The sequence below is a fragment of the Hipposideros armiger genome, unplaced genomic scaffold (genome assembly GCF_001890085.2).
Source record: "Hipposideros armiger isolate ML-2016 unplaced genomic scaffold, ASM189008v1 scaffold_390, whole genome shotgun sequence".
NCBI lineage: Eukaryota > Metazoa > Chordata > Mammalia > Chiroptera > Hipposideridae > Hipposideros > Hipposideros armiger.
Genome location: NW_017731740.1, coordinates 1,433,673 through 1,456,123, shown reverse-complemented (window position 1 = coordinate 1,456,123; position 22,451 = coordinate 1,433,673). Strand labels below are relative to the sequence as shown.

Sequence of the window (22,451 nt, the reverse complement as noted above, 5' to 3'; positions counted from 1 at the left end):
TTTTTAATCAACTCTACATATCAATCATATAGGTGTTTGATTTTTGAAATGAAAATCTCTTTGAAGCCTGGCTGTATAGGCATCTCTGAAATCCTCAGGGCCTTTTAGAATTTCCTTGCCTTCTATTTTGTTTTTCTTCTTTTTCTTCCTCATAGGTCGCCAGGCTTGGTTTAGAAAAGAGCCATTTGTCTTCATTGGTTTCTATCCTTATGTTTTGTAGCTTTTATTTTAAGGTTCTTGGCAGGTGGGAAGTTTGGGGTGCCAAAGTGAACCGATCTCATCCTTTAGCTATTTGACTTAAGGGCCAGTATTTAATCTCTGTTTACACATCTGCCGTGGACCCTGTGTAACAGTCCCAGCGCACAGAGCCCCCACTGCTTTCAGAGGTCTGCACTGCTGTGCAGGGAGTGGATATGGTTTCAGGTTGGATTATGAAATAGTAGTGAGCCTCTATCTTCTGTGTGACCACCTATGCAGAAGACTAGGTCGAAAGGGATCCAAACTAGAGTTTCTGTCAGGACGTCAGATTACTTCCCTGGTAATGCCAGATCTGAAATGCATTAATGTCTAGTGCACAAAGGCTGCAAAGGAGTGTTTGTCTCTACTCACATGGTTAGCTTTGGTTTGTTTTACCATGGACATTTATGGTCCTGGGAAGGGCAGTCAGTCATCCCATTTTTTAATTTCTTCTGTTTGAATAAGGGGAATAGTAATATTTTCAACATGCCCAAGAGATGGATGAAAATTACATCATAAAGAGCTGTGAAATACTTGAATTAAAAATTTGGACCAACACAATATTTTTGCTTGCCTGATCCCTCTTCTTAATCTTTCTTTTTAGGCTAATGATGCTTATCTTCAGATGGCCATTGGAAATGCCCCTTGGCCCATTGGTGTGACTATGGTTGGTATCCATGCCAGAACTGGTAGGGAAAAGATTTTCTCCAAGCATGTTGCACATGTTTTGAATGATGAAACACAGCGGAAATATATTCAGGTAAGCAGTTTGGAGGGAAGAAATTTCTCTGGAGGACAACATTGTCCAATTCCCAAACTGTAAATTTTGAGAGCAGAAGAATTATAGCAAATAGGACATAGCATGATAGGATGCAAGTCCGCTCTATATATACTTATATATGAGACATCTTCATTGAATAACATGAAAATCTTTTAAGCTTCATATATGATGCAAGACAGTATGAAGTGTTGTGCTTTAATTAATTGTCTTTGCATTGAAATAAAACTATTGCAGTTTGCTTTGGGAGTTTAGTGATGAGCAACAAATTTAGAGTATTTTGCAGTAAATCCCGTTTTGTCACTTTCAAGGTAGATTTGACAGTTACTAGGATAAAAAGGAATGAAGAGTAAAAATTAGGCTTTAATGAATATGATTTTTAAGTAATGTGTATCAACACTTCTCTACACAAATAGGTCTAAAGTGTTTATAGTTTATTTTCTTAAAGTTATACAGGCCTCACATAAACGTATTTGAGCTGTTATTGGTTAAACTTCTCTTAGTGGGAAAAAAAACAACTGTATTCTTAGGTTTTGCCAAATTGTCAAGAATCCCAGGTTGTGTCTGTCTAATGACTTTTGCTGGATGTTAAGTCTAATGCTTGAAGATGATACTCTGAAAGTTTACTTAAAATTTAAAATTCACTTAAAATGCATGAAGTGATTTCAGATTTTGTGCCAGAGAATAATTGTTACCATATTCATGAGTTATCTTTTTGTTTGTATTTCAATTCCAAGTGATAAATGTTAATTTGTATTATGCTTTATTCACATATATTAGCATTTTGAAAAATGATTTCAACCTGACTCCCTGATACGAACTGTAGAATTTATAGAGTTCAAATATACTTATGGAAATTTGAGGACATTTCCATTTTTTTAAATAATCACTAGGGACTGTATTGAAGGCAAAAAGCTTTTACTTGGGAAAAAAAGTTGATTGGCTTTAACAATAGAAAGCAATTTCCAGTGATTAAATTTGCTAATTGTGTTCAACTGTACCATGGCCAAAGCTATAGTGTGTATACAAGTTCTATAATTAGATAAATTATCTTAAATAGCATTTCTTTTTTAAGTTTCAAGTGTACAATTCTATAACACATCACCTGTATATTGTATTATGTGCTCACCTCCCTCTGTCACCATATATTTGACCCACTTTAACTTCTTCATCCTCCCCTCTGGTAACCACCATACTGTTATCTGTGTCTATGAGTTTGTTTGTTTTGATGTTCATTTTTTGCTTTCTGTTTTATATCCCACATATGAGTGAAATCATATGGCTCTTGTCCTTTTCCATCTGTTTTATTTCACTTAGCATGATACTTTCAAGATCCATCTGTGTTGTTGCAAATGGCAGTATTTCATCCTTTCTTACGGCTGGGTAATATTCCATTATGTATATGTACCACATCTTTTTTTTTTTTTTTTAAATGTGGGGGAATGAAGGCTTTTATTTTACTTTCTATTTTTTATTTTTGTACCACATCGTTATCCAATCATGTGGTTGTTTCCATGTCTTGGCTACTGTGAGTAATGCTGCAAGAAATATAGGAGTACATATATCTTTACAAACAGATGTTTTCAAATTTTTTGGGTAGATACCCAGAACAGGGATTGCTGGGTCGTATGATAATTCTATTCTTAATTTTTTGAGGAACCTCCATACTGTTTTCCATAGTGGCTGTACTAGTTTACATTCTCACCAGCAGTGCATTGAGGGTTTCTATTTCTTCACATCCTCTTCAACACTTATTTCTTGTCTTGTTGATAACAGCCATTCTAATAGGTATGAGTGAGGTGGTATCTCATTGTGGTTTTGATTTGTATTTTCCTAATAGTGAGTGAGGTTGAGCATCTTTTTATATATCTGTTGGCCGTTTGTATGTCTTCTTGGGAAAAGTATCTGTTCAGATACTGTGCCCATTTTGTAATAGGATTCTTTTTTTGTTGTGTTATACGAGTTCTCTATATATGTTGGATATTAACCCCTTGTTGGAGGTATTCTTTGTAAATATCTTCTCCCATTTGGCTGGTTGCCTTTTTGTTTTGTTTATGGTTTGTTTTACTGTGCAGAGGCTTTCTAGTTTAATGTAGTTAGTATTTTTTTTTAAAGCTTTCTGGTTTATATTGGAAGCTATATAATGATATAGCCTACTTCCGTCGTTCATCCTTTTAAAATGTTTCCTTCTCATTTAAAAAAGATTCTCCTTTTTTCCCAACATGAGTAGGGAAAATTGATGAACATACTATATCTGAACTTTAGGAAGATGTCTGACCTAAACCCAGTAACACTCATGTGGACAAATGTAGACATGACAGTCCAGTCAGGACTCATAGCTGGTTGAGTGAGGAACGCCAGGGAGTACCAAACAATGGATCCGTGTCTACTTGGGTGACCTCAGTACTAACCTGTTCAACATTTTAATGACTGATGTGTATGATTATAATTATTCAGAGAGGTCTATTTATCAGATTTATAGACAATAAGAAACTAGAAGGGATAGAGTGTGTGTTAAGAAATCGGCATTCTAGAAGTTCTTGACAGACTGAAGAACAGGGCAGATTCTAAAAATATAATACTTACCAAGGATGACCATAAAGAAATTTGGATCCAATAACCTAGTTGCTTGAGCATATAATCTGAGCAATGTATGAGAGAAAGAATTGTAATTTAGTGGACTGTAAGTGCAATAAAGTTAGTAATATATGGTTACTGGAAAGTTTAATGATAGCTTACGTTATTATGTAAGTAATAATGTTATTTAATATTATGTTACAGTATTAGACATAATAATTTAGTGTTGATTCCACAAGGCAAGAACAGAGTTCACTGTTGTACCCCCAGAGTCTAAAACAGTACCATACTCATGGTGGGTGCTCAATGAATATTTGCTGATTGAGTGAATACTCTATGGGACAAGAAAGTCCTTGAGAAAGGTTATTCTTGGTTGAGATCTGGGCAAGAGTGTTTTATAGATAATGGAAGAGCTTTCTGGTGAAAGAGGGATTAAACCTGTCATATACTGGTAAGGACCGATTTAAGGTTCAAGAAGGAAGACAGATTTCTAATCAGTGTAAGGAAAAGTGTTTTTTTTTAAAGATTTTTATTGGGGAATTGGGGAAAGGGGAACAGACAAGTTGTTGTCTTTTTGTTCTTCAGTCTAGTTGTGGAGGATGTTGCTTCACAGGCCCAAGTTGGCACTTTTTTTTTTTTTTTTTAATGAACAGCCAAAATCTTGATTGTTTTTTCGAAAAAATGGACACTCCTATTTTAAAAACAGCACCAAATTAAAAAAAAACAACAACAACAAAAAACATTGTGTAAAGCCAAATAAAATTCCAGTTAGTGATCTGTGTCATTTAAACCATGGTGCAGCTCAAGGCAAAAGAATGCTGCCACCCCCCATGTTAGAATTTTATGAGATTCTTGGTTACAGTTAACTGAGTAATTTCCTAAGCTATCTTATGAATCTCCTTCTTGTTACTTTGGTATTTAGGTGAGGTTGATTTGAATTATCCTAAAAAAGGAACAATTTAAATATATTATTTGAAATTTAAGTCCAGGATTGGCAAACTTTTTCTTAAAGGGTTAGCTAGTAAGTATTTTAGGCTTTGCACTTCATAGGTCTGTGTCGCTGCTACTCAGCCCTGCAGTTGTGTTCCTGTAAAGCTCCATTTATAAAAGAGGCAGGTGGCTTGTGGGCCCGTTGACCGACCCTGGTAAGTGTGTAAACCCAGACCATTTCTACCTTAAGATATTTGCTGATGAGGTAATGTGACAGTCATTTAATAAGGTAGTTATTTCTTTTGAAATGAGATAGAACATCCCTCCACTAACAATGTAGTGCATGGAGTATACTAATCTTAATTGCAGATCTCAGCCATTCTTGATATATGTAACACATATCACGGCATAAAACAAGATCTGGGTGAAGGACATTTCTAGCAGTACCCCAGAAGGCTCCTTCATGCCTTTTCCCAGCCTAAATCCTCCCTCCCGTCTGAAGTTAGCCACTGATCTGATTTGTGTCATCATTGGTTAATTTTGCCTGTTCTTGGACATCATTTAAATGGAATCTTGTAATGTATGGAGTAATTTTTTAATTTAGAAATACTGGTGAGACAGATCCGTTTTATGAAATATGGTAGAAAACAATTTTAAGGGGCTAGTTTGCTATAACATGATTTCATCTTTGGGTTTTATGTAAACCTCTGTAGAATTTAAATTGGAAGTTGTTTGAAGTGTTCCCTTTCTCACAAAAATTAAACATACCACAGGGAGAGATTTCGTGTCATGCAGATCAAAGAAAAGCTGTATAGCTTATTAGGTAGTCTCAAATCTAAGGGTGAGATTTAAATTGATGGTAGAAACTTGAAGAACTTTGTTCGTTCTGCCAAATACAGATGTAGCCTTTGGCCTAGATTTGGGTAAAGTTTCTTTGACACAGATTATAGGAAGCTCTTTATTATCTAGAGACTTTGTAATTCAGTCATTTCAAGGTGTCTCTTGAAAAGGTTCACATCTTGGGCATCTTGTCGGTAAAGAAGACAAGAAGAAAAGGTGAAATTGACATCAAATGGCTATTTGCCTCTCCAGATCCCCTCTCCATCCTTCCTCACCTTGTCCTGTGCCCCAGAAACCTGACTTCTATGAGCAACCTTGACAGGCTCCCTTGCCCTCTGGCTTCTGATGGGGCAGGCAGTGAGAAGAACTAGCATTTTGTAGGTGGGAGAAGAACGAGTTCGGGTATTTGTTTCCCTGGCTTCCTGCCTGTAGAGGCATCTTGGTGGCTGTCTGCATGCAGTTACCCTCTCTGGGTTTCAGTCATCATTCCCCTCCCCTGCCCCTTCGGAACTCAGACTGGCCACCACTTCCCGGCACTGTCAGCTCTGGGGTACTGTACTATCTCTTATTGGTCCCAAGTTCTGCCTGCTCCTTTGTAAAGTCTTTGGAACTGCTACCATCAGATTATTCAGTTTTAGTGTGCCTTTGTTTCTTGTTAATACTCTCCCTGATATGTATAGATTTATTGATTGTTGTACTGTGTTACCACACAGATTTCTTTAAGGATTAGAAGATTAAAGAATAATATTCATTCCCAGTAATTTTTCTTAAGCTTACACTGTTACAGAAGACAAATATCTTATGTTATTCTTCTCTGGCAAATTACTTTTAGTAACCTTAAGTTTGTAAATTCTGTAGTGAAGACATCATTCCAACATTTTATGTCAATGTATTTCTGTCCATAGTCAGGTTTTGGCGTATGTCATCTATACTAGCATTTACCAAATTTATTTGTTCATGGAACATTTATGAATTTATAGTATATTCATGTATTGCCAAAATGATATAACAGAAACATTCATTACTGCAGTGAGTGGTCACAACTTGATCCATGTGTTGAATACACAATGTCATGTTTAGTGGTAATAGTTCCATGCATCACATTATATACGTCACACAGTTGTGGGTCACATGGGGCTTCATGCTACTTCCTGGTATACTTGCGTATGATAAACCATTTCTTAAAGACAAGGTACTGCATGACAACAAGCTGTCTACCCGTTTAATATTCCCAAGCATATTAAAACAAATATTTAGAGGAAAATACTGCTACTATTTATCTTTCACATATATCAGCTTTTAATGTCACAGAAAACCAGTGTTTGGTAAAAACACATTTTGGGGTTTGTTGATCTGAACTGTGTCATGCTTCTTTTTAGCTGGCAGCTTAACTGATAGCAAATAGACATTTTACATGGGGTATTAAACCTTTAATTCCCAACCACCTGCTTGAAAAAAAGTGAAAGCCTGGTAGTCAAATAAATGAAATCTTCCCCCAAATTGGTTATTTGGCTTAGATTTTTACCTAACTTAGCCAAGTAGGTGAGTGCTATTTTCAAAATGGAATTGTCTCTTGAAATAATAATTTGTTGTTACTTTCTGTGAAATGATGAACCTTTGAACTGGAAATATGTTCTCTTACAGAAAACAAATAGACAAGTGAAAAATGACAGCAGCTCTGTTTCTTATAAACTATAAAAACAGATTAAATTAGTCCCAAGTTATCAGTTTTCCTTAATTTTCCATTAAGTCCTGCAAATACTGAAAAATTGTATACATTTCGTACTTGCAGTGGAACTTTTCATTAGCAGCAGTGTGGAATTTATCTGCCATCATCCCAAGTGGCTAGATCCAGATTAGTTATTTAACAGTCTAGAATAAATTATTTAGATGAATTCAGTTTTAATGGTATCCATGTGTGAAAAGAATTCTTGTAGACAGTTTTTGAAAGATTAGCCTCTTTATGCATAACTATGGACATTAGTTGAAATTATAGAAAGTAACTTTTAATCATTAAGTACACATTTTTGACCATGACAATCCAGGTCAAATGAGTATTACTTTAGTCTGAAGCTAGGATTAATTTTTAACTTAAGTATCTCATGTTAATTCATTCCTTTATTAGAACTTTGCCAGTTCATTGACAGGACTTTTTAAATAGGCTAGATGGAAAATCTCACTCAGCTTACCCCTTATTCTTCAGATTCTTAGGCTGTTCCACCAAATGGATCTATGCTTTCATCTTTAAGACTTTGTTTTTACAGTTTGGACTAGTGACAGGTGCAGAAATAATTGATTTAATAAAATGTTTTCTTTATAGTGCAACAAAAATTACTTAAAAACAAAAATATCCTCAAGTTCTATTGACTAATGATAGCTTATAAAAGAAAAGGAAAATCTAAGTAACGAGTTGTGCTTGTAGTGGGTTTGGTTTTTTTAAAGTTTTTGGTTTCTGCAATGATAAAAATAAATTAGTGGATGCAGGTTATTGTTTTAATGGTTCCTTCATTTATCTGGATATTAACAACTCTCATTATCCAGGATTTGTATCCTGTATCACATGGTATTATACACCAAACTGTATCGGTATTTGATATTTTTATATCTTATCTAGAATATTCTACAATGCTTTCAATTAGATTTTTTTAAAAAGGAAATACATATAAAATTAACCATCTTAACCATTTTTAAGTATACAGTTTATCAGTTAGACTTTTAAATGCAGAATATTTTCCTAGAAGCATACTGATTTTTAAAAAAACTTAATTTACTTAAATATTGTGTGGAGAAGTCATGAAGGAACTATTCATGTAGAATCTGGAAAGGCTCAGGACCTGGGGCTGTTAGGCGTTTCTAAAAGGCCAGACACGGAGTGGGGTTGAAAATGAGGGAGTGGTTGAGAATTAGGGTAAGTAGTTCCGAGGTTCCTTCTGCCCTGCACAAGTGGGCCTTCCTGCCCGTCTCCCCCTCTGACAGAAACCAGGGTAACTTTCTGAGGGCTTTGTACCGCTCAGGAAGAGGTGATGCCATGGCTGAAGAGGAGATTAAAGTGCAGGTATGTGTATTGACAAATGAAGCCTCTGGTTCCTGTTCTCACGGGTTCCTCTGATGCTGGCAGCCAGGTTTTTAACCCCAGTCAGGAAATTGGAGGCTTCTTTTCTGTGAACCGACCCTAGAGTAAAGATCTACATTTAGTATTACTCCTATGAAAAAACTAGCTTGCTGCCATATTATCCTAAAATGAAGTTCCATTGACAAGCCCTGCCTGTTCAGGGAATTTCCTTTAGCTGTTTAGCACCTTACCCATAAATAATGAATATTCACATTATTCATATCCTCAGACATTTAGAGACCAGAACAAACACACAGAAAAGGAAGCGTTTGGAGAAATAGTTACAGTATAGGGCATCGAAAAAACCCCCTTCAATTCAAAACTTAATACCCTTAGATAAGAGAGTAGCCATGAAATAAGAACAGTGTGCTACAAAAAAAGCCAGAGAATCAAAATGAGCTCTTAGAAATTAAACATGATAGTAGAAACTTAAAAATTAAATAAAAGGGTTAGAAGATACAGTTGAGGCAATCTCAAAAGTACTAAAGATAAGAGAATGAGGGAGTCGATCTATAAGGTCTGCAGCCATTCAAATTCCAGGAAAAGGAGAACAGAAATTGGAGGTTAGGAAATAAAGAATTAATGCAGGAAAACTTCCTGGAGCTGAAGGGCATGAGAGTCTAGTATGAAAAGAAGAGTTTACTGAATACATAGCAAGTGAATAGGAAAGATCTCACATCAAGGAAAAATATAATGATATATTGGAGGTTACAGATAGAGAGATTTTAAATGCTTCTGGAGGAAAGAAACAGGATACTTAGAAAGGCTCAGGGATTAAATGCCATCATACTTCTCATTGACAGCACTGGAAACTGGAAGACAGTGGAGCAATATCTTTGCAATAGCAAGGGAAATAATTTCCAACTCAGAATTCTGTTTCATCTGAACTGTCTGTCAATCAAGTATGAATGAATATAGGCTAACTACATTTTCAGTAGGTAAAGTCTCAAAAATGTGCCTTCTCCCATACGCATCCTCTGGAATTATCATCATAGCTAACACTTACATAGTACCATCTATGTGCTTCAGTTCACCACTTTAGAGCAACAATAAGAGGTGGATATTATGATTTCCCTGTTGTACAAGTGGGGAAACCAAAGCATAGAGAATTGAGCTCCCGAGACCACATAGCTAGTAAGTGGTGGAATTGGGGTTTGAACCTGAGTTGTCTGAACTCCACGATGTTACATTGCCTCTACTTGAGGATATGCTCCACCCAAGTGAGGGAAACAAGCAAAATAGCTACAGGAAATGCGATGCAGCCCAGGAGCAGCGAAAAGGGGAAGCGATGCTCTAGGATTGTAGCCGTACAAGTAGGTTCAGAATCCAGTTGCTCTGGACTAGAACAGACAGAGGGCTCCAGGAAACAAGCAGGACGGATCCATTACCAGATGTGTTTGATCATGTTGAGAGTCACCTGCCTGTTGGAGAATGAACTGTGATACCTACATGGAAGAGCAAGAAGATGAGGGGAAATATCTAAAAAGAGCTATCGCCATAATATACTGTGGGCGCTGTTCTGAAGAGTCTTTGTGTAGACCTTAAGGGGTAAATCCTGAATATTGCGTTCACTAAGAATAGTGATTTGGAGAGGGTGGGGAGAGAGAGTGGGTTTAGGTGTGTGCGTGCTTATGTGGGGCCAGTGCACATGGTGTAAGGGAATCACATCCTCAGCTTTTATAGTCAGAAGTCAGTAGATGAAAAAATAAAAACAAATAAATGAAGCACTATTAGCATAGTATTTAGAAATATGGCAGTAATACCAGAAGAAACACTTAAGAGATTTGAAGTGGTTGCCTCTGGGGCGCTGGAATTAGAGATTGGAAAGGGTGAGGCCGAGGACTGCTATTATTTGATATGAGAGTTACATAATTTAGTCAATAGTGTAATAACCATGTCCAGTGCCAGGTGGGTACCAGACTAGTCAGGGGGTCACTTCTTAAATTATACAAATGTCTAACCACTATGCTGTGCACCTGAAACTAAGATAAAATAATATTGAATGTCAACTATAATTGAAAAATTAAAAAAGGGGATAAAAAGGTGAAGGAGATTAAGAGGTTCAAACTTCGAGGTACAAAGCAAATAAGTCATGGGGATGTAATGTACAGCATAGGGAATATAGTCAATAGTATTGTGATAGCATGGTACAGTGTCAGGTGGTTACTGGACTTATCATGGTGTTCACTTCTTTAGGTATATAAATGTTAAACAACTGTGGTATACGTTTGAAGCTAATATTGTATGTTAGCTACATTTTAATAAAAATCTGAAGAAAAAAAAATAATACACACATAACATGGAATTACCCTTGACTTTTCTTTCTGCCCCAGCCCATATCCTGTCATCCTACCTGTCAGCAAACCTTGATGGTTCTATACTCAAAGTGCATCTGGAATCTGACCCCTTCTCACCACCTCCACCGCCACCCTGTGGGTCCAGCCACTCCTCTCATCTGGATCATTGCAGTGTCTCCTCTGGGGTCTCTGAGCTTCTATCCGTGCCCCTTTTCAGCTCGCTATCTGCACAGCACCCAGAGTGATCCAGCTCAATCATAACCTACAATAGATTATGTTGCTGTCTTGCTCAGAGCCCCACAGTGGTTCCCTAGTTCACGTGGAGTAAGAGCCCAAGTCCTTCCAGCTGCCCCTCTGCCCCGCCCACATCCACACGCACCCCCTTTCCTGCTTTACTTGTCTCCATAGCACTTCTCATCATCTGACATAGTAGGTAGTTGACATAGTCATTTTGTTTCTTGTCTGTCTTCCCTTCTTAGAACTTAATCTTACCAAAGGTGGGGGTTTTTTCAGTTTTGTTCTCTGCTGTATTCCCAGAGCCTAGAATAGTGCTTGACACATAGTACGCACTGAATAAAGATTTATTAATTAATGTTTTGCTCTTCTAAAAATAAAAATTATACTTAAAATTAATTACCACCGGTTTTTAAGAAGCTATTTACAGTAAGCTAAGCAGCTCATTGTCTTACTGGTTTTTAGCATCCACAAGCAGTTTGAAAGTGAAAATCCTGAGGGATCTAATTGAAAAGATTTGTTTCCATTTGGAAAATAACCATATGCTGGCCCGAGATTATTCCCCTTTAGAAATCTGTGCTGTGTACTGTCACTCCTTATGCCAAAATTTATTGTAATGTAAACTATTTATAACATGGACTGTTGATTTTCAAACCTTCTGGCAGCTAAGATTTCAAGCAGGATACTAGTATTTATTTTTAAATCATAGACTCTGCTTTGTGAGAGTAAATAAACATCACAGATACCTTCTATAAGGAGCGAACACCTAAGATTCCAGTTCTTACAAGGATAAGTACCTCCAGAGATCTTAGCATCAGTTTGCTTTTTAATTACTCATCATAATTCTTGCCATGTTTTGCTGCTGACTAAAGCTACTTGTATTTCATCGGGGTGTTTTCTTTCTTAGCTTTGCCTGTCTTCTCACCTATTCCTTCAGGAAACTTCAGATGCCAAATTAGTGATATCACATATATTTCCATGGCTACGGATCACAATTCTGCATACACGTGATTAGAATTCACAGCAGGAGAAGCTGGACTGTGAGAAGGAATGACCTTTATCTAAAGTAAATACTTGATTAGTGCAGAGAACGATAAAATGAGGAGCAAAGCAAATGACATGGTCTTTCTTTGCACTGCCTGCAGAAGTCTTTCTCCTTGGAAATCAGCTGGAAGATAACCTCCCCCTACACTCCCAGTTCTTAAGTAATTTATATTTGTGTTGTCTGTTTACTATGGGACCAAAGAGAGTTTGCAGGAACTTGTGTTATTTTGTTTTGTTTTGTTTTTGGTGCTTTCACTGAGCTTAAGCGTTGTTTCAATACTTAGTCGATTACAGAAGAAGAGTTCTGAATGCTTGATGATGTTTCTGGTACCTGTAATATCAGCAAACATTTCAAGATGTTTTTCACCTCTCCTCAGACTTCCAGATGTGCTCTTCTGTTGCAGGGTTGTGCAGTTATAGCCACATACTCACCTTTTCGTCCTAGGTCATCAAGCTCTTTTTCTTTTAAGAGCAGATGATATTTTATGGTATTATTTTGAGGAAAGAAAATGAATTTGGGGGGAGTACTAGTTAAGTACCCGTGTGCTAAATTCACTCATATTTAGTATCTAATATAGGGCTCAACGTAGTCAACCTTTGGCCTCTGATGGTAGTTCATTGTTCTTGTGATTGTGATAGGAACTGGGTGATTTTAATTTTTGTGAACCCAAGCTGAGAAATCTTAAAATAATTTGTGCCAAAATGACTTTGGAGGTCATTAAAATTAAGTGCTGCTGTTATTGGTTGTTATTTTTAATGACTAATCGATATTGCTGTAGATACATAGATTTCTATACAATATTTGACAAAGTGCCTCCTTGTAAACAAGGCCATTTGTAAGCTGGTAGATAAAACAGTTACTAGGACTAACTGCTGGTTGCAGATCCCGCCCCATACGTGTCTGGGGAGATTGCGAGGGGCTGGCGCAGGTTGCTGCCTGTGTCTTGACTTGGGACGATGACTGTGAGGCACGTTTGCTCACTGGTGGATGAGAAAGCTGAGGGGAGTAACAGAAAACAAAATGCCAGCTAAGAGTTTTAAAAGATCACAGACTGAAGGATGTGTTGAAAGAGGCTGAATGAATGTTAAGAGTGATAGTTCTTGTCATCAGGTAAAAGTATCACTATAAAGTTACAGACTGGTAAGAACTGGCCTTAATTACAGAAGAGATAGATTGGTCATTTCCTTTTTCACAAATAATGCTACCATGTTATGTGTATTTCTAAGCAATATATTATTTTTTAACTTGTTTTTGAGTTGTATTAAAATGGTATTATACTGTATACAGTCTTTTGCTACTTGCTTTTGACATTCAGCATTGTTTCCAGGATTAAAATATATCAGTTGTTCTCAGCCAGAGTTCCCCATCTGGACTGTAGAACACAGATGACCTGAGTGCCTGTTTTCTCATTTCTCTCAAGGATGGTATCTATGTAGCACCCTGTAGGTACACAGGAGAGGTGCTGTCTTATTATGTACAGTGGGTGCTTTAGGCTAAGGCAGTGGAGCTGAATTCTCTTCTGGAACCTGGTGGAGAAAGACTGACTTGTTACAGATAGCTCTAGTTGATTCATTTTGACTGCTGTAAAATGTTCCTTTGATGAGCATACGAACACTTACATGTTCTCCTATGAGGAGCATTTGGGTTGTTTCCAGTTCTTTCGATATTGTTATTGTGAACAGTGCTGCTGTGACCATCTTGTATGTATCTGGGTGCACATGAATAAACGTTTCTCTAGGTATACATCCAAGTGCCTAGGGGACTCGGTATGTGTTGGGGGACTGCTGTATTTTAATGGGGACATTGGGAAGCTAGCGTGAGGACAAAGGAGGGCAATTAAGAATAGTTTAACTATATCACAACTAACCTTAATTTTCCTTCTTTTCTTAGGGATTGAAGAGGTTAATGACCATTTGCCAGAAGCACTTTCCTACAGATCCATCGAAGTGCGTGGAGTACAATGCACTATGAGACCTGCGTAGTGTGTGTAAATAACAATAAGAAACTCACGGGAGCGTGATATGGACTTTGGATTTGCAAACAGGAATGAGAGAAGAAACATGGAGTTTCTAGACTCTGAGTTCTACCTAACGCAACTCTTGGTTTTAAGAACTGTGCTGGCTTTCTTATCACATCGGACTGCAAACTGGTTTCTGTGTCTTGCTTTTATTTTAAATAGTCAAACAATTAAGTGCTAAAAGACTTTTCCCCGTAATTTAAATGTGTAGGCAACAGCCACAGAAGGGAGTTTAAAATGACTCTTTCCCTCTAGACCTGAAAGTTGCAGTTAGATGCTTAAAAAGGAACATTTGAGGAGGGACTTAATTGTTTCTGTAAAATATGGTGATTTTTCACTTGTCTTTTATGTTGTATTTTTAGAAGATATTTTTATATATTTCAACAAAAATGTGGAACCACTTAATGAAACTTTATAGCCCTTAAGTGTTGCTGAACTTTTGCCATCTTGCAATAGAATTTGAATGTAAATGTTATTACTCTTAAGTGTTCTTTTTCTTGGGTTTCAAAGCTTGCTTTTATCTTCTAAGGAGTGTAAATTTTTGTATTTGTCATCTCTCGGGACAGATAGAATGAACAGGAAATAGAAGTTTGAAAAACAAAGATGGTATATTACACCAACAGAAGTTCAAATTAAGTAACCCCAGTGCATCAAGGTCAAGGTGGGGAAGTGGACTGTCCAGTCAGCCTTGAATGGGGGCATTTTGCTGCTGCTGGGGCCTCCTAAACTAGGACTGCCTGCAAGTTCCATCTGCACGAGACTGGTGGGCTGCTCTCCCACCTCCTCCCTCCAAGCTGAAGGCGAGGGCGCCAGTACTCTTGTCACTGCCGGAGACAGTAGGTCCTGGCTCCGATTTCCCACAGATGAGGACTTCTGAATCTCGCATTGTCATACGCAGATAATTGTGATGAACCACTGCACTTTGAAGGCTGAGAGGACTCAGGTAATAGAGGAAGGTGGTAAATCGAATGTCACCTGACCAGGTGGAATGTCACCTGATCAGAGAGTGGTAAGAGTGGGGCTCTGAAGCGAGAACTTCTTAGCTGCAAATTTCAGCTCTCCACCTACTGACTGTATAACCATGAGTCACCTCACCTGATCTTTCTGAGCCTCAGTTTCCTTATTGCAAATGGTTGTTAGTAGTACATACCTCATAGTGTCATTGTTGTGTTTAAGTAAAGAAAATACTTAGCACACTGCCTGGCAAATAATAAGAGCTCAGTAAATATTCGTTGTGTCCTTGTTGTTATGTTAGAGTGAAGCCGAAGCAGCTGTCACGAACGCCATGGTCAGGGGCAATGTGTGCTCACATAGCGATAACAGCAGTCACGGTGGTGGAAGCAGCAGCGGCGGTAATAGTGGAAACGTCTCCTATACACGGGCTCTGTGGTGTTCCCACCGTCAGCCAGTTCTGAGTAGTCAGCGGAGTAGGAAGGTGGGTGTAGACTCCCAGTCACTTATTCTGGCCCCTCCTGGGAAGGCTTGACAGCTGGTGTGGCCACCTGTGGTCTGTGGCTGTGCCTGTCTGATCATTTCTGCTGGTTATCTGCATGCTGGTGGCTGAGGCCTGCCGCAGGCTCCTTGCCCCCTCCCCCACCCCACTCCCCATTCTAGAAACGGTGTCTTGTGATTAAATTGGTTAGAAATTAGGGGAGCTACTAGGGCAAATGAGAGACACACTTTCATAAGATAAGACAATCTAGGCTTTCGTTATGTAGTCCTGTTGTATAGGACTTGTTTTTAAATATTGTTGAATGAATACTCCCCAAAGTACTTTTTGTTTATTCACAATCAGGCCACAGCATGGCAGTCAGTTAATTCCACATTGTCTTCCCGTTTGCTGTTAGTTAATATCCCACATAAAGAAGAAATTGCATTATGTGAGAGCAGTACCTTCTAAGATTGATCAGTATGGATAGATGGTTAAAAAAAAACAATGGTAACAATTTCTACAGTGCTGTGAATATTAACCATTTGGGCTTGGGTAGAGGGAGGCAGGTTCAGAGATGTGGATCCCTCACAGACGCTTTCCATTTCCTTGAAACTAAAGATTTCAGATGACTACAAATATGTGGGTAGGTAAGAAAAGACCTCTTGCGTTCTCCAAATCATGACAATTTTAGTTCACCTGATACGCCATTCAGTTTTTAGCTCTTTCTGAAACAAAGGCGTATCTTCTAAAATCAATTTCCATCCTGAAATAAGTATGTTCCTCCCTTTCTTCCTGCCCAGCTCCCCAGACTCCGATCCAAGGGAGCTGTGTCTTCTGGATTCAAATTTAGGGAAACACTGGTTTTCCCTCAGCAGTACACACTGTATTTCCTGGGAGTGTTCCTGCCAACGGTGAAGACTATTCACTATTTTTCAGCACTGCAGCAGAGCCTGCGGCAAGCTGGAAGTCACGGCTGTGATTTCAGCCTGGGTGAAATGAGGAAAATAAAGCTGAGGCCAAAGATAGTTGACACATAGTAGGGGAGAGAAAGAGAAAGGTCCGCACCTTGTAGGAAGGAGGAGGTCCTGAGAGACCAGAGCTCGGAAGGCAGCTGTCACTAATAGCAGACCCTAGGGGTCTGCTGTGGGCCCTGAACGCCAGCATTTGGAAGGACAGGAAACAGGACTGGTAGCAGGACACTTCTGAATGTCCAGTTCTTCCGTCTGCTGACTTGCTGACCTACTCTAGCACTTCAGATCGCCCTGGGATTTGACCTCAGTAAATACTTTAGAAATACAACTGTTCTTATGTGAAAGAAAGCAGTCATTTATTCTGAAAGTAAACAGCTTGGGAAAGACTAAAAAAAAAACATGTTTCAGAGTTTTGGGTAGATTTGAATTTGGGGATTGCTATCACTGGCTCCTTTCAGCCATACAGTAACCCCCATTAATGCTTCTTAATATAGAAGATAGTAGAACTAAGTGGGGCTGTTTCAATGAAAGGGGAGCATGAAGTCGAGATGTGACTCTGTCCTTTGTCTGAATGACTTGAAGAGCAGAACTTAATGGATTATGCCTCCCCCTCCTCCATCCTCCCCCAGTCTACTCCCATGAAGCTGCTGGAAGAATAACTCTATCCCGTAGAAATTCATGGTATGGAGCATATTGGGAGTCTTGAACTGAAAGCACTTTCTCACGGCATATTTATGTAAGAGCTTCCAGCTGTCCAGAGCGAGGAGCCAGCTCCAGTCCCCCGAGGGTCACTATGGGAACACTGTTATGGCAACTGGTTTTCATCACAGACTCTGCAGCTAGATTGGCTGAATTATAACCACACACTAGTACTTTAATGGTTAACAGTAACCTTAAAGTCTTTTGAAATTTAAAAATAAGTTCTGGTGGTATGGAATAACTAGGAGGAATGCAGTGTGGTTAACAGCGGCAGCTGTGGTGTGAGCCCACCCCATTCAAGATTTTGGAACCATGCTCGTTAAAAAAAAAAAAGTATTTTATGTTTACCCAAAGAGTTCAGTTATGAAAGCATTGATTACTTATTTTTTCCTCATTGTAAATTTTGGGGGACTTCACACAACTTGGCTTAAACTGTTATAATCCTTGTGTTGCAGATAATGGTTAGTCTGTTTAACCAGGCCATTTCCTTCTGTTTAGTCTCCCCTCTCTGTCCTTAAGCACCAGTTTTGAGATAATTGTCAGCTTTCTCCACACTTTCTCACAGCAGTCAAACCTAACACATACTTTAACTGTGGAGAAGTTTTGAGCTTTTTTTCTTTGAGTGTCACTGGTGAGCCCGGGCCCATTCACTGAGCGTCCTGCCACAGCAGGCAGGACTCCGTTTGCACAGTCTGTTCTCCTTCCCTTTCTGGAGTCCAGGTTTTACAACTTGCCAAAACTGAATTGCCCTTGCTCTCAAACTGCTCTTCTTTTAAGACTTCGGAGAGACGTTATGAACCATTCGTGTTGTAGTCCGAGCCTGGCTTTGAGTTTCTGCCATCCTGTGAAAGGAGAGTGAAAGCTTTTGAAACTTTCTAACTACAACCCAACAGTAAACAATGACAAATGAAGGAGACCCAGTATTACATACATATATGCATGTAATTCTGAAACAAAAGCCCTTACGATATGTGTAATGCATTCTTATATTTTTTTCTGTTGTGTGTCTTTAAAAGATATGCTGGTTGTGACTCTCTAAATTGGCTTGCAACCCATTAATGCGTTGTGACCACCAATTTGAAAACCACCAATTAAAAGGAATTATCAGAGTTAAGGAAAGATATGATCTGGTAGATGAATTCAGGGCAAAAGGACTCCCTAATTTAAAAAAAAAAATACAGACATATAGAGATAACACTTAGCTCTCAAGGTTAGGGTGCAATTTAGCAGATTATAAAACCTTAAGTACTTCAGATGCTCAATACTTTTGATGAGTAATTCTTAGATTTCAAATGAGGAGACTTGTCCATAGAGGGAGAAAGGAAGAACCAAGACAAGCAGCATATAAGCCATCTGTAAGAAAATGGTCAGTCGCGATAGGTGATTTACCGTAGGCTGGCTGTAAATTGTGTAAAGCAAGATTAAACTCAGTGTTATAAAATAAATGGGAGGTCATTTAAAGCATGAGATGGGGTTAAGGCAGAGACACATGGAGTCCAGTATTATGTATCCAGTATCTCCTGAGGGTTTGTTCAGCTCTCTGAAGATTACTTCCCAAGATTCGAGTAGGGCTAGATTACATTTCTTTTCGTGTACATTTTTTTATTGAAGTAAAACAAACATCTGTAGAGAAAAGTGTACAAATCAGAAGAGCACCACATCATGATACATTTTTCAAAATAAACGTCTCCCAAAGCAACTCACACCCAAGTCAGCACAATCAAAGTTTAGAACATTTCATCACTCCCAAAAGAAACCTCCATACCCATTAGTAGTCATTCCCAGCATGGTTTAGGTCGCCTATTTTTCAATTTGCCCATTTATAAATGGAGTCAAAGAGTAAGCTTGTCTTCTTTTATCTTTGATTCCTGTGTCTTAATTTATGGTTTCTGATATTCATCCTTGTTGTGTGTAGTTGTGGCTCATTCACTGCTGTATCCCACATATTATCCATTCTACTGTAGATGAACATTTGAGTTGTTTGCAGTTTGTGTATGACATATGCACTTTTTTGGTGAATATAAATTTCTGTAGGGTATATACCAAGATGTGAAATTTCAGGGTCATAGCACATGCATTTACTCAGCTGTAGAAGATTCTGTCAGAGAGTTTTCCAAGGGGCTTATTTATACCAGCTTACACTGCCACAAGCAGGATTTGAGAGTTCCAGCTACTTCATACCCTGGCCACACTCCATCCATCCTCTGTCATTTTCACGTTAGCCCCTCTGGAGGGTTAAAATATCATATTTGTGGCTTTCATTTGCATGTCCTTGATGACAAATCAAGTTGTACCTTTTTTATATGATTAATTGCCATTTGGATATTATCTTTTTTGAAGTTCCTGGTCAAGATTTTATTTTTGTCCATCTTTCTCAGTTGAGTTGCCTGCCTTTTTCTTACTGGTTTATAGTTCTTTGTATAGTCTGGCTATGAGTCCTTTGTTAGATAAGTATTACAAATATTCCTCACACCCTATGGCTTGCCTTTGTGCTAGATTGCGTTTTTTTTTTTTTAAGATTTTTATTGGGGAATTGGGGAGATGGGAACAGTGCTGGGGAATTGGGGGAAGGGGAACGACAAGTTGCTGTCGTTTTGTTCTTCAGTCTAGTTGTGGAGGACGCTGCTTCACTGGCCCAAGTTGGCACCATCATTGCGCTCTTCCTGGGCGAGGCAGATCAGTCGCCAGTTTCTGGACGGCCGCTCACTGCGGCTGCTGGCCGCTCACGCTGGCTGCTGGCTCGGTAGCCCATGGCAACCCCCTGCCACAGTAGGTTGCGTTTTATGCAAAGGGGAAATAATTTCATAACTAGTTCAGATATTGTCATAGCCTTTGTCAGTTATCTTTGCTAGACAGAGTTAAAAAGAAATCTGATCATGTCAATCTTAACGTCATTTTTGTCTCTTGTTTAATGATATCATTATAGTGGCATGCCTGAGTATAGGATTTGAGAGAAGAGGAAATCATGTAAGCGTTTGTATTTTTGTTTATGAGACTATTATTTAAGACTTGGCTATTTTTATTTCCTTTTGGTGTGCAAGTTTATATGCCATATCTGTATGGTGTAGACAGTGCTAGTTGCTTACCCTGTTTTATTTTTCTCTTTGCTAACAGAGCCCTAATTTGTTTAGAGCTGCAGTGTGCACAGCTAAAACTACTTGTTCTCCTAGGACCCTCTGAGGTTTGGGTTGGTCATATGATATGGTTCTGCCAATAACTTGGAAAGAAATCTTTTGGGTGGGACTTCCAGGAAAGCTGTTGCTTTTCTAAGAGAAGAGACAGACTTAGCTGACAGGCATATTTTGTCTTTTCTCTATTCTTTCCTGGAAGATGGTCATGATACTTAGCTGCTTTGCAGCCATCCGTCAGTCTTGTTGATGAGAGGCACATGCTAAAGAGATGGCAGAGGCATTTTGTGTTAGTTTTTTTGTTTGTTTGTTTAACTTTGAATGACTGAAACAAAAGATCTAAAGCCGCAGCTTTTGGAAGAATCATTTGTTCTTGCCGGTCGGGCCTTGTGTTTTAGAGTAGGGTCTCTGAAGCTATCTTTGTTGACTACAGTTTTGTCCAAGGGGATATTCACAGAGAACCTTGTGGGCATGAGGTGATTATAGTTATAATCTTACACAAAATACTTGATTTTTGACCTCTGAGCAGTTTTCTTCTTGTCCATGGCAGCTGTCACTTTTCAGGGATAGCTGTCAATTCCAGCCACCAGAGCATGGCTGTCGGGGTGGTCTGAGGTGCCATCACCCGTGTTCTTCATGATGACCGCTTTGAGTCAGAGCAGGACCAGCACCACCTGCCCGGGTTTCATAAACTTGCCCATTTTGACAGTAGCCACTTGGACCTACAGCAGAAAGGGCTAGAGGCAGTTTTTTGATGGCATCATGGAGTCATTGTACAGACCTTGAACTGTTTTATTAGGGTACTCTGAAGAAACAGAACCAATAGGACACTGAAAAATACACATATGTGTAATTTTAAGGAATTGGCTGGTGTGATTATGGAGACTGAGAAGTCCCGTGATCTGTTGTCTGCAAGCTGGAGACACAGGAAAGCCAGTGGTATAAAGTATAGTCTGAATCCAAAGGCTTGAGACCTAGGAGAGCCAACGGTGTAAGTCCCCGTCTGAGGGCAGGAGAAGACCCATGTCCCAGCTCAGTCAGGCAGAGCGCGCACCTTCTCCTTTTCCACGCCTTTTGTTCTTTTCAGTCTTTTCAGGCCTTCAGTAGATTGGATGAGGCCCACCCACAGTGGGGAGAGCAGTCTGCTTTGCCCAGTCCACTGATTCAACTGTTAATCTCATCCAGAAATACCCTCACAAGACATACCCAGAGTCATGTTAACCAGACATCTGGGCACCCCATGTCCCAATTAAGTTGTCACATAAAAGTAATCATCATAGCTGCCTTCCTCTGGGCCTCCCGTTCTGAGGACAATACTGGGCAAGGTCCCCGCAGTGTGTTCCCATATATTCTGCTGAATTTAGCCCCTAAACAAAGCATATACATTACTCAAGTTCCTTGGCTTTCAAAATCCTTGAGGCTCATGACAAGTGTGTCATGGTGCATCCTACTAAGATATAAATAAGCATACCTGCATTCGCGCAAATGTGTTCTGTGGATATTGGTACAGGTCATCGCACCCACAGACAAGCCACTGATCCAACTAACGTTAAAGGCACTTCAGGGACAGCCTGGTATTAGGGCACAGCCTCAAAGGAGTGCTGCTGGCCTGCCATTGAGGTTCTCGTCATCCAATTCACTGGGCAGAAGCATTTAGCTCTTGTTCCTCTCTTGTGTTATTTTCAGATTTCCATTAGAGTCAGGAATGACTTTGAGAGGAACACACTGTCTTCTGAATACCTGTGGTGGATGTAAAAGACAGTTGAGAAAATACATGATTGATTTCATCATTTTGGGAAAAGGATCTTGATATGTTTTGACTTGTTATCACTCCACTTCCTTTAAGACAGTGACTCACGGTACACTGACCTGGACAAGAAGGTGTGCTTTTTGTCCATTATAAACATTGTTTTTAAATCTAAAATTTGGAAACTGGCTTGCCCTCCATATTCTAGCAGTAGATTTTAGAGGTCTGATTTTTGATCGTTTAGTTTGTCCTTTGCCTCGGGACTTGGGGACCATGAGTGAGCTGACTAGCCACAGCTCAGAAAGGTTGAAAGGCCAGGCTGCTGGTCAGCAGATGCCGGCTGTGACTGTTCTCTCTCAGCTCTCACGTACTTTCCACGCTCTGCATGGTGATGAGACTGCAGGCCA

At 39.1% G+C, this 22,451-nt stretch overlaps 1 protein-coding gene across 4 annotated transcripts in view; it reads left to right on the top strand.

The window, feature by feature from the left end:
- The window catches only part of PRPF18 (pre-mRNA processing factor 18), a 77,709-nt gene extending 63,167 nt beyond the window's left edge, over positions 1-14,542 (top strand). For all 4 annotated transcript variants that reach the window (XM_019663422.1, XM_019663423.1, XM_019663425.1 and 1 more), the window contains 2 exons: positions 842-997; positions 13,941-14,542. In XM_019663422.1, coding sequence (XP_019518967.1) covers positions 842-997; positions 13,941-14,021 — 237 coding nt within the window. In that variant the 3' untranslated portion in view covers positions 14,022-14,542. The remainder of the gene's footprint in view (positions 1-841; positions 998-13,940) is intronic.
- Positions 14,543-22,451: the final 7,909 nt, after the last annotated feature.